General features: G+C 50.0%; 2 protein-coding genes across 5 annotated transcripts in view; both read left to right on the top strand.

Moving 5' to 3' along the window:
- Nucleotides 1-8,513, top strand: part of MIDEAS (mitotic deacetylase associated SANT domain protein) — a 76,100-nt gene extending 67,587 nt beyond the window's left edge. For 3 of the 4 annotated variants that reach the window (XM_037984690.2, XM_007987233.3, XM_007987234.3), the window contains exons 10-13: nt 862-1,011; nt 2,127-2,339; nt 4,121-4,317; nt 4,619-8,513. In XM_037984690.2, the coding sequence (XP_037840618.2) occupies nt 862-1,011; nt 2,127-2,339; nt 4,121-4,317; nt 4,619-4,784 (726 nt within the window). In that variant the 3' untranslated portion in view covers nt 4,785-8,513. The remainder of the gene's footprint in view (nt 1-861; nt 1,012-2,126; nt 2,340-4,120; nt 4,318-4,618) is intronic. The other variant, XM_073011140.1, reaches the window with a different exon arrangement.
- A 1,515-nt stretch (nt 8,514-10,028) lies between these two features.
- Nucleotides 10,029-11,889, top strand: PNMA1 (PNMA family member 1). Its single transcript, XM_007987230.3, has one exon. It carries the CDS (start codon nt 10,029-10,031, stop codon nt 11,088-11,090), a length of 1,062 nt encoding a protein of 353 aa, XP_007985421.1. The 3' UTR covers nt 11,091-11,889.
- Nucleotides 11,890-14,348: the final 2,459 nt, after the last annotated feature.

Genomic DNA, 14,348 nt, shown 5'->3' with positions numbered 1-14,348 from the left:
AATGAACACCCATCTACCCCGACTTAGATTTAGCAATCGTTAACATTGGCTACATTTGCTTTCTCTTTCTCTATGTCTAAACATAGACACACACATATACAGCTCTCTTGTTCTCTGATTCAGCTAATCATTAAAAGTAAGTTACAGTCATCCTGTCACATGACTAAAAGCTTTCAGCACGTATCTCCTAAAAACCAAGATATTCTACAAAACCACAGTACCATTAGCACGCCCAAGAAATTTAACCTGATAAAATAATTCAGGCCAGGCGAGATGGCTTACGCCTATAATTCCAGCACTTTGGGAGGCAGAGGATCACTTGAGGCCAGGAGTTTGAGACCAGGCTGGCCAACATGGTGAAACCCCATGTCTACTAAAAATACAAAAAAAACCCTAGCCAGGTGTGGTGGCACACACCTGTAATCCCAGCTACTCAGGAAGCTGAGGCACGAGAATCATTTGAACCTGGGAGGCGGAGGTTGCAGTGAGCCGAGATTGTGTCACTGCACTCCAGCCTGGGTGACAGAGTGAGACTCTGTCTCCAAAAAAAAGAGAAAAAAAATACAGTAATGTATTTTTGACTCTGATACGCAATCCACATTGCATTCTCCCGGGTGGTTCTGATGTTGTCCTTTATAGCTTGTTTTATTTATTTACTTATTTTAAATAGTGCTGAAGCGTTGATTGATCAGTGGTTTGTTGCAGAGCAGGCATTGGAAAAATGCTTGTATTTCCTAGGTTGGCTGGGTTTCATTTTGGCTTGAAGTTAAGGGAAAGATGCAGGGATGAGAAAGGCTGGATTCTCCCCAGGCTGATGAGCCAAACCAGAGGGTTCTGACCTCAGTTTTGACTTCAAACCAGATCCAGACCAAGACCGTGGCCCAGTGCGTGGAGTTCTACTACACCTACAAGAAGCAGGTGAAAATCGGCCGCAATGGGACTCTAACCTTTGGGGATGTGGATGCCAGCGATGAGAAGTCGGCCCAGGAAGAGGTTGAAGTGGATATTAAGGTGACTCCTTTTCCAGCCTCAGATGCATAGAGCCTGGGCTGGGTCTGGGGCCAGGCCTGAGCTGGGAGCCTGAGCTCACGCTCTCCAGGACCCTGCAGAGGGCAGGTTGAGGAAGACAGTGTCCCTGACAGTCACAAGGAGCCCTGGACTGCTGGGTTCTCCTCTCTATACTGCTGGTGTCATAGTAATAATACATTGTGTTGATACACAGGGTAATTTTCTCACAGGATTCACACCAGCATTGTCTTCCTATCTCTGCATAGCAGACCTCTAACACTGTTTTTCAAACCTCAGTCATTCTTGTATCACCTTTTTGATTTCTGCTATATCTGCATCCTACCTTGTGTTACCATTAGAATTTTTGTCATATTCACATACTACTTGTGCCATTACTTAATATTTTCCTTTAAATCAACTCATTTTTTACTCAGAAGGGAAGCTTTATATCACAGTGATAAATAGAAAACCAAGGTTGTGTGCTATAAATAGAAGGTACTGGTAAAAATGTATGTGAAAACCAGTGTTACTAAATTCTAGCTAGATACTGTGTTACCTGCCAAGGCTGAGACTGAGGCCAGACCTTGCTCTGTTAAAGAGATTATTAAGTCTAGAGAAGTATAAAAGACACATTAGCAGCAACCAGAGACTGAGTCCTTGGCATAATCAGGATTGAAAGAGAATTGAAAAGGGAATGTTACTTAATTCTGTGTCCATGTATCCACCTAGCATCATGTTTGGGATTGCAAGTCCATGTTTGGTGACATGCTACTGTAAGACAGGGAGTGGTTTGCTGCCCATTTTGCAGGTAGGAAGGTAGGAGAGCTACAGAAAGCATTACAAAGATAGTTTGGAATTGGAACTCAAGGCTCCTGCCTGGCTTACCACATCATTGCCAAGGATGCCTCCTGGTCATGTGTCCAGGAGGATGGGTGGCAATGGGGAGCGACTGGTATATACCCTCCCTGCCCTTCGCTCTCTCTCAAGTGCTCCCAGGGCTTGAGACTGTCTTCTGTTTCCATGGCTACTGTGCCATGACCCCTCTGCCAGGTCAGAATCTGAGCTACAGCAGTGAGACAGAGCTGTAGGCTCACTGCCCTTGTTCTTGTTCCCCATAGACTTCCCAAAAGTTCCCAAGGGGGCCTCTTCCCAGAAGAGAGTCCCCAAGTGGAGAGAGGCTGGAGCCCAAGAGGGAGGTGAAGGAGCCCAGGAAGGAGGGGGAGGAGGAGGTGCCAGAGATCCAGGAGAAGGAGGAGCAGGAAGAGGGGCGAGAGCGCAGCAGGCGGGCAGCGGCAGTCAAAGCCACGCAGACACTACAGGCCAATGAGTCGGTGAGTGTGACCGCCATGGGCTGAGCCCAGGGCAAGCAGGGTGGAGCTGGGCCTGGGGACATGGGAGGGAGGGTAGAGCAGGACTGTGATCCTCATTATAATCATAATAGCAGGAAGTGTGTGAAGTACTTTGTGCTGTTAACTCATTTAATTCTCACAACCCTATGTAGTATTACTGTGATTCCCATTTTATAGATGGGGAAATTGAGGCCCAAGATAACACAGCTAGTAGGCAGCCTGAATCTAGAGTCTGCGATTAATTTTTATACTCTACTGCTTCTGTATCTGAGATTCAGAGGGAAAAAGGTTTTATGAAAACCCAGTAGGTTTGTGGGTCACTGAGGGAGCATTGGTGGGTTGTAGCTTGGACAGGGCTCCCCTAAGAGAGCCAGAGTCCCTGACAAGAATGAGACTGAGTTGAGACCATGGGAATGACAATCATAGGCCGTCAGGCATGATCTCTGCAAAGTGCTTTCATTTCCATTATCTCATTAATTCCTCACACTGCAGAGTTAACCTCTACTCTGCAGATGGGGGGAAAGCAGTTCAGAGATGCTAAGTGACTTGCCCCAGGTCCTTGGACTCCTAGTGCAGTGCTCTGTCCACCATATATCACAGGCCAAGAAGCAAGACTACCGGCCATAGTTGCTCCTTACCAGGGAGAGTTCTCCCAGAAAGCAGTAGGGAGGGGAAGGGGTTTATTGGAGAGCTGCTGCTGTTTGAGAGTCGTTTTTTTTAGAAATGTGTGTAGTAGGCCTGGCGCAGTGGCTCACACCTGTAATCCCAGCACTTTGGGAGGCTGAGGTGGGTGGATCACCTGAGGTCAGGAGTCGAGACCAGCCCGGCCAACATGGTGAAAACTCATCTCTGTTAAAAATACAAAGATTAGCTGGGCATGGTGGTGGGCGCCTGTAATCCCAGCTACTCCAGAGGCTGAGGCAGGAGAATCGCTTGAACCCAGGAGGTGGAGGTTGCAGTGAGCCAAGATTGCGCCACTGCATTCCAGCCTGGGTGACAGAGTGAGACTCCGTCTCAAAAAAAAAAAAAAAAAAAAGGAATGTGTGTAGTACACTCATGCTTACAGAACTCCCATAAACTGTAAACCCACGGCTGTGTGCCCACTTCTGAGCCTCGACCACCTGCACCGAGAGCTGTGCTCTGTGTAGCGCCCTACAGAGTTCTGCTGACTTTTGTGAACACTTTCCCATGAGGGTTCCACTTCTGATGGCCACGCGGGGCTTCCCCAGCCAAGGCCCCCTCTGCTCCCTCTGCTCTGCACTCTGACCCCTGCTCTTGCCGTCTGGTTTCCCTGCACTGCGCTGTCCTGAACTAGCTACCTGTGCATCTGTCCCTTCCACCAGACCCTCAGCTCTGAGGGCAGGCATGCCTGTGTCAACCTCTTTGTCCCCAGCACCTGACCCATCACAGGGGCCTGAATCTCATTTATAGAACAGGGCATGAGCGGACTAAATGACAGAAAACATCAACAGGTGCTTCATTAACCCAGACACCAAGATCGCCTGTCAGGCGCATCAAGGCCTCTAGCAGCTCGGGCTGCCCCACAGAATTACCCTAGCAGCAACTTTGTAAACGATAGAGCTGACCAGAGACGCAGAGTTGGAGGAGGCAATGGTCGTCCTATCCCTGGAAGGACCCAAGTGCATGCCAGGTGACTGGCAGGAGTATATATGACCTTTCAGGCCCCCGGTTCCCTGCGATTCTAGAATTCCAGATCTGCGCTCGCTTGGATCACTCAACTCCCCTTGTTTGATTTTCTTCAGGCCAATGACATCCTCATCCTCCGGAGCCACGAGTCCAACGCCCCTGGGTCTGCCGGTTGTCAGGCCTCAGAGAAGCCAAGGGAAGGGACAGGGAAGTCACGAAGGGCACTACCTTTTTCAGAGAAGAAGAAAAAAACAGAGACATTCAGTAAGACCCAGAATCAGGAGAACACTTTCCCCTGTAAAAAATGTGGCAGGTAAGGTGGCCAGCCCTGTCCCCGCTGGGAGCCAGGGGGCTGGTGCGCGGCGGGAGCGGGGCCGGGGTGGGGGGAGGGGGAAGAGGTACAGGCGGTGTCCGCCTCGTTTCTGATTGGCTCAGCGGGTTTCTAGGGCTGTGACGTCATATGGCAGCTTTCGGAAAATGATACGAGCTGGCCAGCCCCGGCTCTGCCGCGTCGGGGGTGAAGGTGAAGGTGAAGGCTGGGGTCTGTCGCGCACCCGCGCTGGGAGCCCCGGGGTGGGCCAGGGCTGTCCTGATCAACCCCTGCCCGGCCGCAGGGTGTTTTACAAGGTGAAGAGCCGCAGTGCGCACATGAAGAGCCACGCAGAGCAGGAGAAGAAGGCTGCAGCGCTGAGGCTAAAGGAGAAGGAGGCCGCCGCCGCCGCCGCCCACCAGCAGGCTCTGCGGGAGGAGAGCGGCGCGGGCGCGGGCGACAAGGGCTGAACGCGGGAGCCAGGCTGGCCCAGTCCTGGACCCCGGCCCTTCCCGCACCGCCGCCAGCGCCCGCAGACACCCTGGCATCTCAAGAGGGAGTGAGGAGAGGATCGCAGGGATTTTTCCCTGCGAAACAAATGAGACAATGAAATAAACGGCTCTTTTACTTATGAAGGCCCCGGGAGCAGCGTTCAGGGCTCCAGGATCCAGTTCTCTTTGCATTTGGTCTGTCGGAAGTTGTCCTCGTGCTTTCCTGAACCGGGAGAGTCCCGTTCCCCTCAGGAGGGGCTCCACTGCCTCTCACACTCCGACTTCTGCTGCTCTGCTGCCCCGCAGTCTCTTCCCTCCTCTTTACCTCCCCCTCCTCCCCTCGGCCTCCAGAAAGCCATCGTGGCCGGCCAAGCACAAGCTCACCCACTTTGGAGCAGCTTTCCTCCTCCCCAGAGGACCTCGAAGGCTGCAACGGCCCTGCCCCAAGCCCCAGAAAAGGGACTCTCGGAGGGGCTTCTCTGAGAAGGGGCGCAGCCTGACACCTGTGCTGTCCCTGCAGTCTCCAGTCCTGCCTGAGCTGCTCCCGTGACCGTGCCCTGAGTGGCCACCTCCTCTTTGGGAGGGAGGCCGCGACAGGTACTCTCCCTTTGCTGCTTGCTGGCGGCGCTGCTGGGCCTACAAAGTTTTCTGGGCGTTGGGGAAGGGGCTAACGTTCTTGTCCAAAGCACTCATCTTGCTGCAGGGAAGGGAGCTGTGCAGAGGCTGGAAGCTGCAGAGTTAGTCCGGAGAGAGCTTTTGACAAGCCTGGCTCTTTCTGCTTCCCACCTTTTTGCCAAATACCTTTGGGTCCTGGAGGCTGCCAAGGGCAGGTCCGCCTTGAGCAGGTCCCAGAGAGGCTCAGCCTGCCCCTCCTGGGGGCCAGCGTCCTTGCCTCTGCCCTGACCTCAGCAGCTACACCTAACCCCACCGCACCCCACCCAGTGTCGATATCCACAACCCAGCCCCCAGGCCTGCACGCTGGAGATTTCTGGATCCTTCTCTAGGAGGGAGAGGTCTCCTAACTCGATTGGACAGGAGCCTTCATTCCTTGACTCGTGTCATTTGGGAGCTATTTATTTATTCTTAGTATTTAATTTTTAACATCCTCTCAGGGACCAGGGGCCTCCTGCTTTTCAGAGGCCCAAGTGCATTTATCCCAAAACGAGGCATCTTGACATCCCCCATCCCCCCCCCGAATTCCCAAGGCCCTAAGGTCCCTCACCTGGTTGCTCTGGAAGCTCTTGCCGATAGGAATGATAGCAACACTGGAAGAGGGTGGGAAGGTGGAGGGTGTCACCAAAGCCACACAGAGCAAGGGAGATCAAAGGCAGTTCTTCCTGCCCCTTCTCTGGCTGTGCTTTGCCTGAGGGAATTGGCAACAGGCCAGGATTCTAATTTGGTTTATGGGGCCTGGATTTTGGTTTGAAGAAGCCATATTTGGCATGGGTGAAGTGAAAGGGCCAGGAGGTTCTGGAGGCCCCTTCACTTCCAGTCCCATAGCGGGGCTAGAGCGGGGCTCAGCTATTTTTCTGATCTTACTCAACTGAGTTGTGCAAAAGAAATTCTAAGTGAATGCGCGTATGACAGGTCAATGTATTAGGAAGGAGCCAGAAAGTATTCATACTGCTACTCCTTACGAGATAGCCAAGAAGCATCATGTCAGTAACTGGGAGTGGAGAGGGAGTTTTGTTTTGAAACTGTGCACTGTCAGGTATTTTTCAGCATCCATTTATACATTAGTGTGGTTCTACAGGACCCCGGCTGTGAAAGTAACAAATTTCTTCTCCCTCCAGACTCTTGGATGACTACCTAGATCCCCAACTTCCCGGTTAGTTTCCTCCACAGGTTTCCATGAGCTCAGTATCCCAAGACAGCAAAAATCTGGTATACCCTGTAGAAGCAGGGGGGTAGCAAATTTAGGCTTTCTTCGAAATTACTTGTATAATACGAGTGCCTTCGCAGCTTAGCCCCAAAGTGCTACTTATGTTTCCCAAGGTTTTTTCTATTCAAACCATATTTGGTTTCAGTCCCCTTTATGGACATAGGGTAACAGAAACCTCCATCATTCAGGAGACCCTTTTGTTCAGTGGTAACATCTTGTACTTGGAAAAAAATATTTTTTTTTTGCGACAGAGTCTCATTCTGTCGCCCAAGCCTGGAGTGCAGTGGTGCGATCTCGGCTCACTGCAACCTCCGCCTCTCGGGTTAACGGATTCTTCTGCCTCAGCCTCCTGAGTAGCTGGGATTACAGGCACACACCACCACACCCAGCTAATATTTTTGTATTTTTTTTTTTAGTAGAGACGGGGTTTTGCCATGTTGGCCAGGCTGGTCTTGAACTCCTGACCTTAGGTGATCCACTCGCCTTGGCCTCCCAAAGTGCTGGCATTACAGGCGTGAACCACCGCGCCCGGCCGTAAATGTTTAAACAAGAAAGTGATTCTACTCTTCTAAGCTTACAGTGACCAGACCCAGTGAATGTAACTGGGGAAAATCAAGATGGTACCTCTCTGCATTAATCCCGCCAGACACCGTATTTTAGGATGGTCCATGCTCCAGGATGCATTCATGTCTTGGATACAGTGTGAAAATTAAAAAGTTTAGAGGGTAGATGCAATTGTGGCAAGTGACCTGCCAATAAAGTAGGTGCAGCTATGGAAGCTGGCATAGGTATATCCTTAATGGTGCTTTCTCCCTGGGCTTGTCTTTTGTTGTTTTTTCCCTATATTCAGAGCTCTGAGAAGTGATAAACACCTCCAGCTTTCTTAACATCCTCCCCACACCATCTCACCATATCCATCTCCTAGCATCCATCTGCATTCAGCTAAGGGCGGGAAACTGACCTAGTGCCTGTGCTGCAGACCATTTCTGAGGTCTCCACCCATCCAAGGAGGCAGAGCCATCATTACTGTCCTCCATGCCTTCAGCAGCCCCCCTCACAGCTAAGGTACATACCACCCCTTCTGCCGCGCCCCCTTCCACTCCTGGCACCAAGGTCTTTTGCTGCTTATGTCTAAAGGGATCGCCTATATTTAACTGCCTCAGTGACCTAACCTCTTTCTTCTCATGTGCCAGATGTTAAGATGAAGGAGGAATACAACACATACTCAAGCCTCAGCTGTTCAGTTGTTTTCACTGGGGCTCGCTTTTCTGGAACGGTATTTATTATCAGACTGGCAAGCCTAACTCCATAGGTTTACAGGAAGTAGGGATATTTTTATAAAACAATTGTGTCCTCCCCACATTTTGCTATGTTAATATTTGCCTCTAACAATTTGCAGCTGTTTCACTTTTTCCTCATTTGTCTCTAAGTTGAAGGCCTTGTTGGAGGGGACAGAGCACAGGAACAGCCTTGACAGTCTGTAATTATTGTACAAATATTTTAATAGCATATAAATAAGTATATTCCTTTTATTTTGAAACAAAAATGATCAGACACTGCCTTTTGTGTGTTTGCTGCCTGTGGCACCCTTTTTTAAAAAGACTGTTACATATTAAAATAGTGTACATATATATAAATATTACCTCTTTTGCTGTACAGTTGTGATAGAGACTGAAGATTTTATTTTTTGTGTGCTTTTTATAAGAAAAAATTAATACACTAAAGAATCTTGCTGATGTGATTGTAATGTACCTATGTAACTTATTTACTTTTGAATGTTCTTCTGTATCTTTAAACCTTTTATTAAATAAGGTTTTAAAAATTCAGAGTTGAATGCTATGTTCTCTTGGGATTTTCACCATCTGGGGTTGATGTAAGTGGGCCTTGTCTTGCTTGCAGGGAGATTACTCGACATTTTTGAGCCATAAGGATTCTCTTTTAGCAGCCTATTGTCGATGCCAGCCAGGAAAAGGAAAATAACACACTAATGTTTGCCTGGCTAAAAGATGACTCAGTAGACACAGACAAACAGATGTTTACAAAAGTTTAGACAAGAAAAAGTCTAAACTCAGTATCTCACACAAATAAATGGCGCACTCCGACATTTTGGCTTCATTGGGATAAAATATGCAGGGTGCACAGTGTGGTCAGGGGTAACGGGAAGCCAGGGTTCTGAGGAGAGTATTTTCACGTGCAGGGTGGACTGGCTGAGCAACCCGAGTAGACAAGTCCACCATGAGGGATGCCATCATTTCCAACAATACCATCTTAAATCCACTCCAGGATTGGGTTATTATTTTTAAAACACGGTGCTTAGCAGTATTTGTTTGCTGTTAAAATGGAAAATTATGAAAAAGGAAATGCGCCATTAGAGAAACAAATGCCCGAGCCCCTCGCTGGCACCATGGCAACCGCTCGACCCCCGCGGGCCGCCGGAGCTGGCGTGATTCGCGCCAGCTGGGACATTGTTGCCATGGCGACGCCCGAGCGGCTCCGCCGCGGGGGCGGGACGGGGCGGGGCTGACGCCGCTCGCGGGCTGGCCCCATCCTCCACTGCAGCAGTAACGTCGCAGCGGGTTGCGGGTAGGACTCGACGCTGGGGCAGCCGCGCAGCGCCTGAGCCGCTGCAGGCCGCCGCGACCGCCGCGACCGCCGCTGCCCACCCTTGCGTGTGCTGTTTCCAGCGTCACTTCTCCGGCTTTCCTGCTCCTCTGCTGCCTTCGTTTCTGGTCCTCGGCCGTCCTCGCCGCCCGCCCAGAGGAGTTCCCGCGCCCGCCAAGAGGAGTCCCCGCGCCCTCCAAGAAGCCGCTCTCCGCTGGCCCGCAGCCGCCGCGACTTCGGCACAGTCTCTGGCTAGTCTCCCAAACGGCCGCTCCTCGCCCGCGGGAAAACCAGGCTGCGACCGCGAACGCCCGATCCTCTCCGGGAGCCGCAGCGAGCGCCCGGCGGCCACGCCCCGCGACCACATCCCGGCTGCTTTCGGCCCAGCGCGCCTGCCTTCGCCGCCCGCACTCGCTCCTTGCCCGCTGCACGACGACGTGACAGTCCGGCTGCAGGCGGCGGACCCGGGCGGACCCGACCCGACCGGACCCGGACCCAGACGCAAGATGGCGACGGCCGCGTGACTGCCTCAGCGTCCCCGAGCTCAGCTCCAAGTGCACCTACGGACTGACTGGGGGGCAGAGAAGGGCGAGATCAGGACTCTGTGTCTTGTTAGTCGTGAATGCATGAAGCCTACCTCCCTCGGGCCTACTTGGTGGGAGTGTCTGGTATTGTTTTAAGGCCAGGAGTACGGTGAGCCACAGTCTGTTGGTAGAATTGGCGTCTTGATAGTTGAGAAAATGGCGATGACACTGTTGGAAGACTGGTGCCGGGGGATGGATGTGAACTCCCAGAGAGCTCTGTTGGTCTGGGGCATCCCAGTGAACTGTGATGAGGCTGAAATCGAAGAGACCCTCCAGGCAGCGATGCCCCAGGTTCCCTACCGAATGCTTGGGAGAATGTTCTGGAGGGAAGAAAATGCGAAAGCAGCCTTATTAGAGCTCACTGGCGCTGTCGATTACGCCGCGATCCCCAGGGAGATGCCGGGCAAAGGAGGGGTCTGGAAAGTGTTGTTTAAGCCCCCAACTTCTGATGCTGAATTTTTAGAAAGATTGCACCTCTTCCTAGCTAGAGAGGGGTGGACCGTGCAAGATGTTGCCCGTGTCCTTGGGTTTCAGAACCCTACTCCGACCCCGGGCCCAGAGATGCCAGCAGAGATGCTAAACTATATTTTGGATAATGTTATTCAGCCTCTTGTTGAGTCCATATGGTACAAGAGGCTGACACTTTTCTCGGGGAGGGACATCCCAGGGCCTGGGGAGGAAACCTTTGATCCCTGGCTGGAGCACACTAATGAGGTCCTAGAGGAGTGGCAGGTGTCCGATGTAGAAAAGAGGCGGCGGTTGATGGAGAGTCTTAGAGGCCCTGCCGCTGATGTCATTCGCATCCTCAAGTCCAACAACCCCGCGATAACCACTGCCGAATGCCTGAAGGCGCTTGAGCAGGTGTTCGGGAGCGTTGAGAGCTCTAGGGATGCCCAGATCAAATTTCTGAACACTTATCAGAACCCGGGAGAAAAATTGTCTGCTTATGTCATTCGTCTGGAGCCTCTGCTACAGAAGGTGGTAGAGAAGGGGGCCATTGATAAAGATAACGTGAACCAGGCCCGCCTAGAGCAGGTCATTGCTGGGGCCAACCACAGCGGGGCCATCCGAAGGCAGCTGTGGCTTACCGGGGCTGGGGAAGGGCCGGCCCCAAACCTCTTTCAGTTGCTGGTGCAGATCCGTGAGGAGGAAGCCAAGGAGGAGGAGGAGGAGGCTGAGGCCACCCTTCTGCAGTTAGGCCTGGAAGGGCACTTCTGAGTGCCAGAAAAGGCAGCTTTAGTGCAGACCTAGATCACAGCTAGTTTTCTTGTCCCTGTGGGGTCTTACAGATGTGTCTCTTGAGTAGTAAAGGCTTAGCCCTGTTCAGTTTTGTTGTTTTTTTTTTGGAGGGGAAGGTTAGTCAGGCCTGAGTATTCATGTAACATTCTAAAATTGTGCAAGCGAGCACCGTGAGCTGCTGCAATGCAAGTGGGTCTTGCTGGCTAAAGTGCCAGGTAAAGGGTTGGTTGGACACAGCGCTTAGTGCACGCTGTCATCATGGACATCATAATCAGTTGTGAAAAACACACGAAGCTCTGACACTTCCTATTCCACACTGAATGTGAAATTGCATGTTCAGATGTTTCCTACGGGGCCTGGCTCACAGGAAGTGTTCAGTAAAAGTATGAACTATTAGATTACTGATAGGGCAGATAGATTTTTGTTTACCATAAATAGTTCCAGATTTATAGTTGGAAGGAAATGTGCATTTATTAGCTATTACTCAACTTTACAATGCAAAGATCATATTTCTCATCTTTAAACATGTCGATCAGTTTAATTGAAAAGTATTCTGAGACTGCAAAATGGGGTGTTAAAAAAATACTGCAGTTACGGAGCTGTGTAAACCAGTTTCTCATTGCATAAGATACAGATGTAAATTGCATGGAGAGGTTGATATGCACCTGTACAGTAATTCACTTCCCCATTTCAGATCTTTGTCAGAGAATAGTTTTTGTTCATACTGAGTGTTCTAAATTTGAAGTTATATATACAAATTAAAATATTTTAAAAATTCTGTTGTCTTCTCATTTTTCTGGCATGTATAAACATTTTTAGCCTAAGTAAACCCTGTCCTTTTTTCTTATGAAGACTTTGTCATTAAACCATTTATTTTACTCTTAAGCTTTGTATGATACTATGTGAATTTAAATGGCAAGTCCTTTTTTTTTCCTTCCCCTCTTGCTGTCATCTTAACATTTTTTTGGTTTATTTTTAAATTTTTAAAATTTTTTATTTTTATTAAGGGCAGAGAGGGTCTTGCTCTGTTGCCCAGGCTGGAGTGCAGTGGAGCGATCTCAGCGCACTGCAACGTCTACCTCCCGGATTCAAGTGATTCTCCTGCCTCAGCCTCCTGAGTAGCTGGGATTACAGGCATGCGCCACCACACCTAGCTAATTTCGTATTTTTTTTAGTAGAGATGGGTTTCACCACGTTGGTCAGGCTGGTCTGGAACGCCTGACCTCAAGTGATCCACCTGCCTCGGCTTCCCAAAGTGCTGGGATTACAGGCGTGAGCCATCTCGTTTTTTCTACTAAGGAGGCCGAGACGGGCGGATCACGAGGTCAGGAGATCGAGACCATCCTGGCTAACACCTGAAACCCCGTCTCTACCAAAAAAATACAAAAAACTAGCCGGGCGAGGTGGCGGGCGCCTGTAGTCCCACCTACTCGGGAGGCTGAGGCAGGAGAATGGCGTGAACCCGGGAGGCGGAGCTTGCAGTGAGCTGAGATCGCGCCACTGCACTCCAGCCTGGGCGACAGAGCGAGACTCCGTCTCAAAAAAAAAAAAAAAAAAAAACAAAAATTAGCCGGGTGTGGTGGTGGGTGCCTTTAATTCCGGCTACTTGGGAAGCTGAGTCAGGAGAATCACTCTGGGAGGCGGAGGTTGCAGTGAGCCGAGATTGCGCCACTGCACCGCAGCCTGGGCAACAGAGTGAGACTCCTGTCTCAAAAAAAAAAAAAAATTTAGAGACCAAATATGGTGGCTCACACTTGTAATCCCAGCACTTAGGGAGGATTGCCTGAAGCCAAGATTTTGAGACCAGCCTGGGCAACATAGACCCAATCTCCACACACATTTTTTAAAATTAGCCAGGCATGGTGGCACACGCCTGTGGTCCCAGCAGCTCAGGCAACTGAGGTGGGAGATTGCTTGAGCTCAGGAGGTTGAGGCTGCAGTGCGCCATGATCGCCCCACCGCACTCCAACCTGGTGATAAAGTGAGACCCTGTTTCTCAAATTTTTTTTAGAAAATCTTGAAATGGGGTTCAGGAGGTTATCTGGCAATGTTTTTCTCTTAAGATCACTTTTCAGCTAAACATTTTGTTTCACTGAAGAAATAACTATAATTCATCACACCTGTGTAAAATGAAGGCTTATTTTACAGCAGCCATTTATAGCAGGAAGATATAAAAAGGGAAATACAGCTTTAAAACATGTTTATTTTGCTGCAAAGATTCAGTGATTGAAGATAATCCATCTTTTGAGATCCTCAGTGAATCTAAAGTTATTACATGAATATTGTGTTCAGTGAGCTTTTCCCTAATAAGGTTTTAAAATTATAGCTGAGCCATTCGACAAGTTTATAAGGGGTAATGTATGTTCTTCCAGATTTTTCGGTGCACGTATTCGCTTCATGTCTGTACATCCCTTTCCTCCTGTCACAAACACATCTCCACATACTTGCCTTGGTTCCCAACAGATATGCTCAGCTTCAACTACCACAAATACTCGGCATGTCTTCACCCGCTACCCACCATTCACATAACTTTCCCCTCCATTCCCACCAGCATCAGGCACGCACTCAGCCGACCTCTCACACTCTGGACACATTCACTGTCATCTCCCCCTCAGTACTCCCAGGATAACATACACCCTCCTCCCGTTCCATGTACACTATGCCACTCTCCCAACCCCAACATACATTCCCATTTCTCCTCACACCCACACACACTCCCACCACCAAACACCAACGAGCCACCACATATATGTACACACTCCCACTCCACACATATACACACATACTACATTTTTCTTTTTTTTTTTGAGACGGAGTCTTGTTGTGTCGCCCAGGCTGGAGTGCAGTGGCGTAATCTTGGCTTACTGCAACCTCTCTCTTGGGCTCAAGTGATCCTCCTGCCTCAGCCTCCCAAGTAGCTGGGATTACAGGTGTGTGCCACCACACCCGGCTAATTTTTGTATTTTTAGTAGAGACAGGGTTTCACCATGTAGGCCAGGCTGGTCTCGAACTCCTGACCTCGTGGTTCAAAAGTGCTCCAAAAGTGCTGGGATTACAGGCTTGAGCCACCGCAACGGGCTCACATGATAGATTTTTAAAAATGGGCCAGATGCAGTGGCTCATACCTGGGATGCTGAGGTGGGAGGATGGCTTAAAGACAGGAGTTCAAGACCAGCCTGAGCAAAATAGTGAGATCTTGTCTCTACAAAAATAAGTAAATTTAAAAATTAGCCAGGC

The sequence above is a fragment of the Chlorocebus sabaeus genome, chromosome 24 (genome assembly GCF_047675955.1).
Source record: "Chlorocebus sabaeus isolate Y175 chromosome 24, mChlSab1.0.hap1, whole genome shotgun sequence".
NCBI classification, from domain to species: domain Eukaryota; kingdom Metazoa; phylum Chordata; class Mammalia; order Primates; family Cercopithecidae; genus Chlorocebus; species Chlorocebus sabaeus.
Note: the sequence above shows the minus strand (reverse complement) of the source record. Positions and strands in the feature narration are given on the sequence as shown.

Excerpts from the sequence above, each read along its gene's own strand:
- PNMA1 (XM_007987230.3), top strand. The coding sequence starts at position 10,029 with ATGGCGATGACACTGTTGGAAGACTGGTGCCGGGGGATGGATGTGAAC.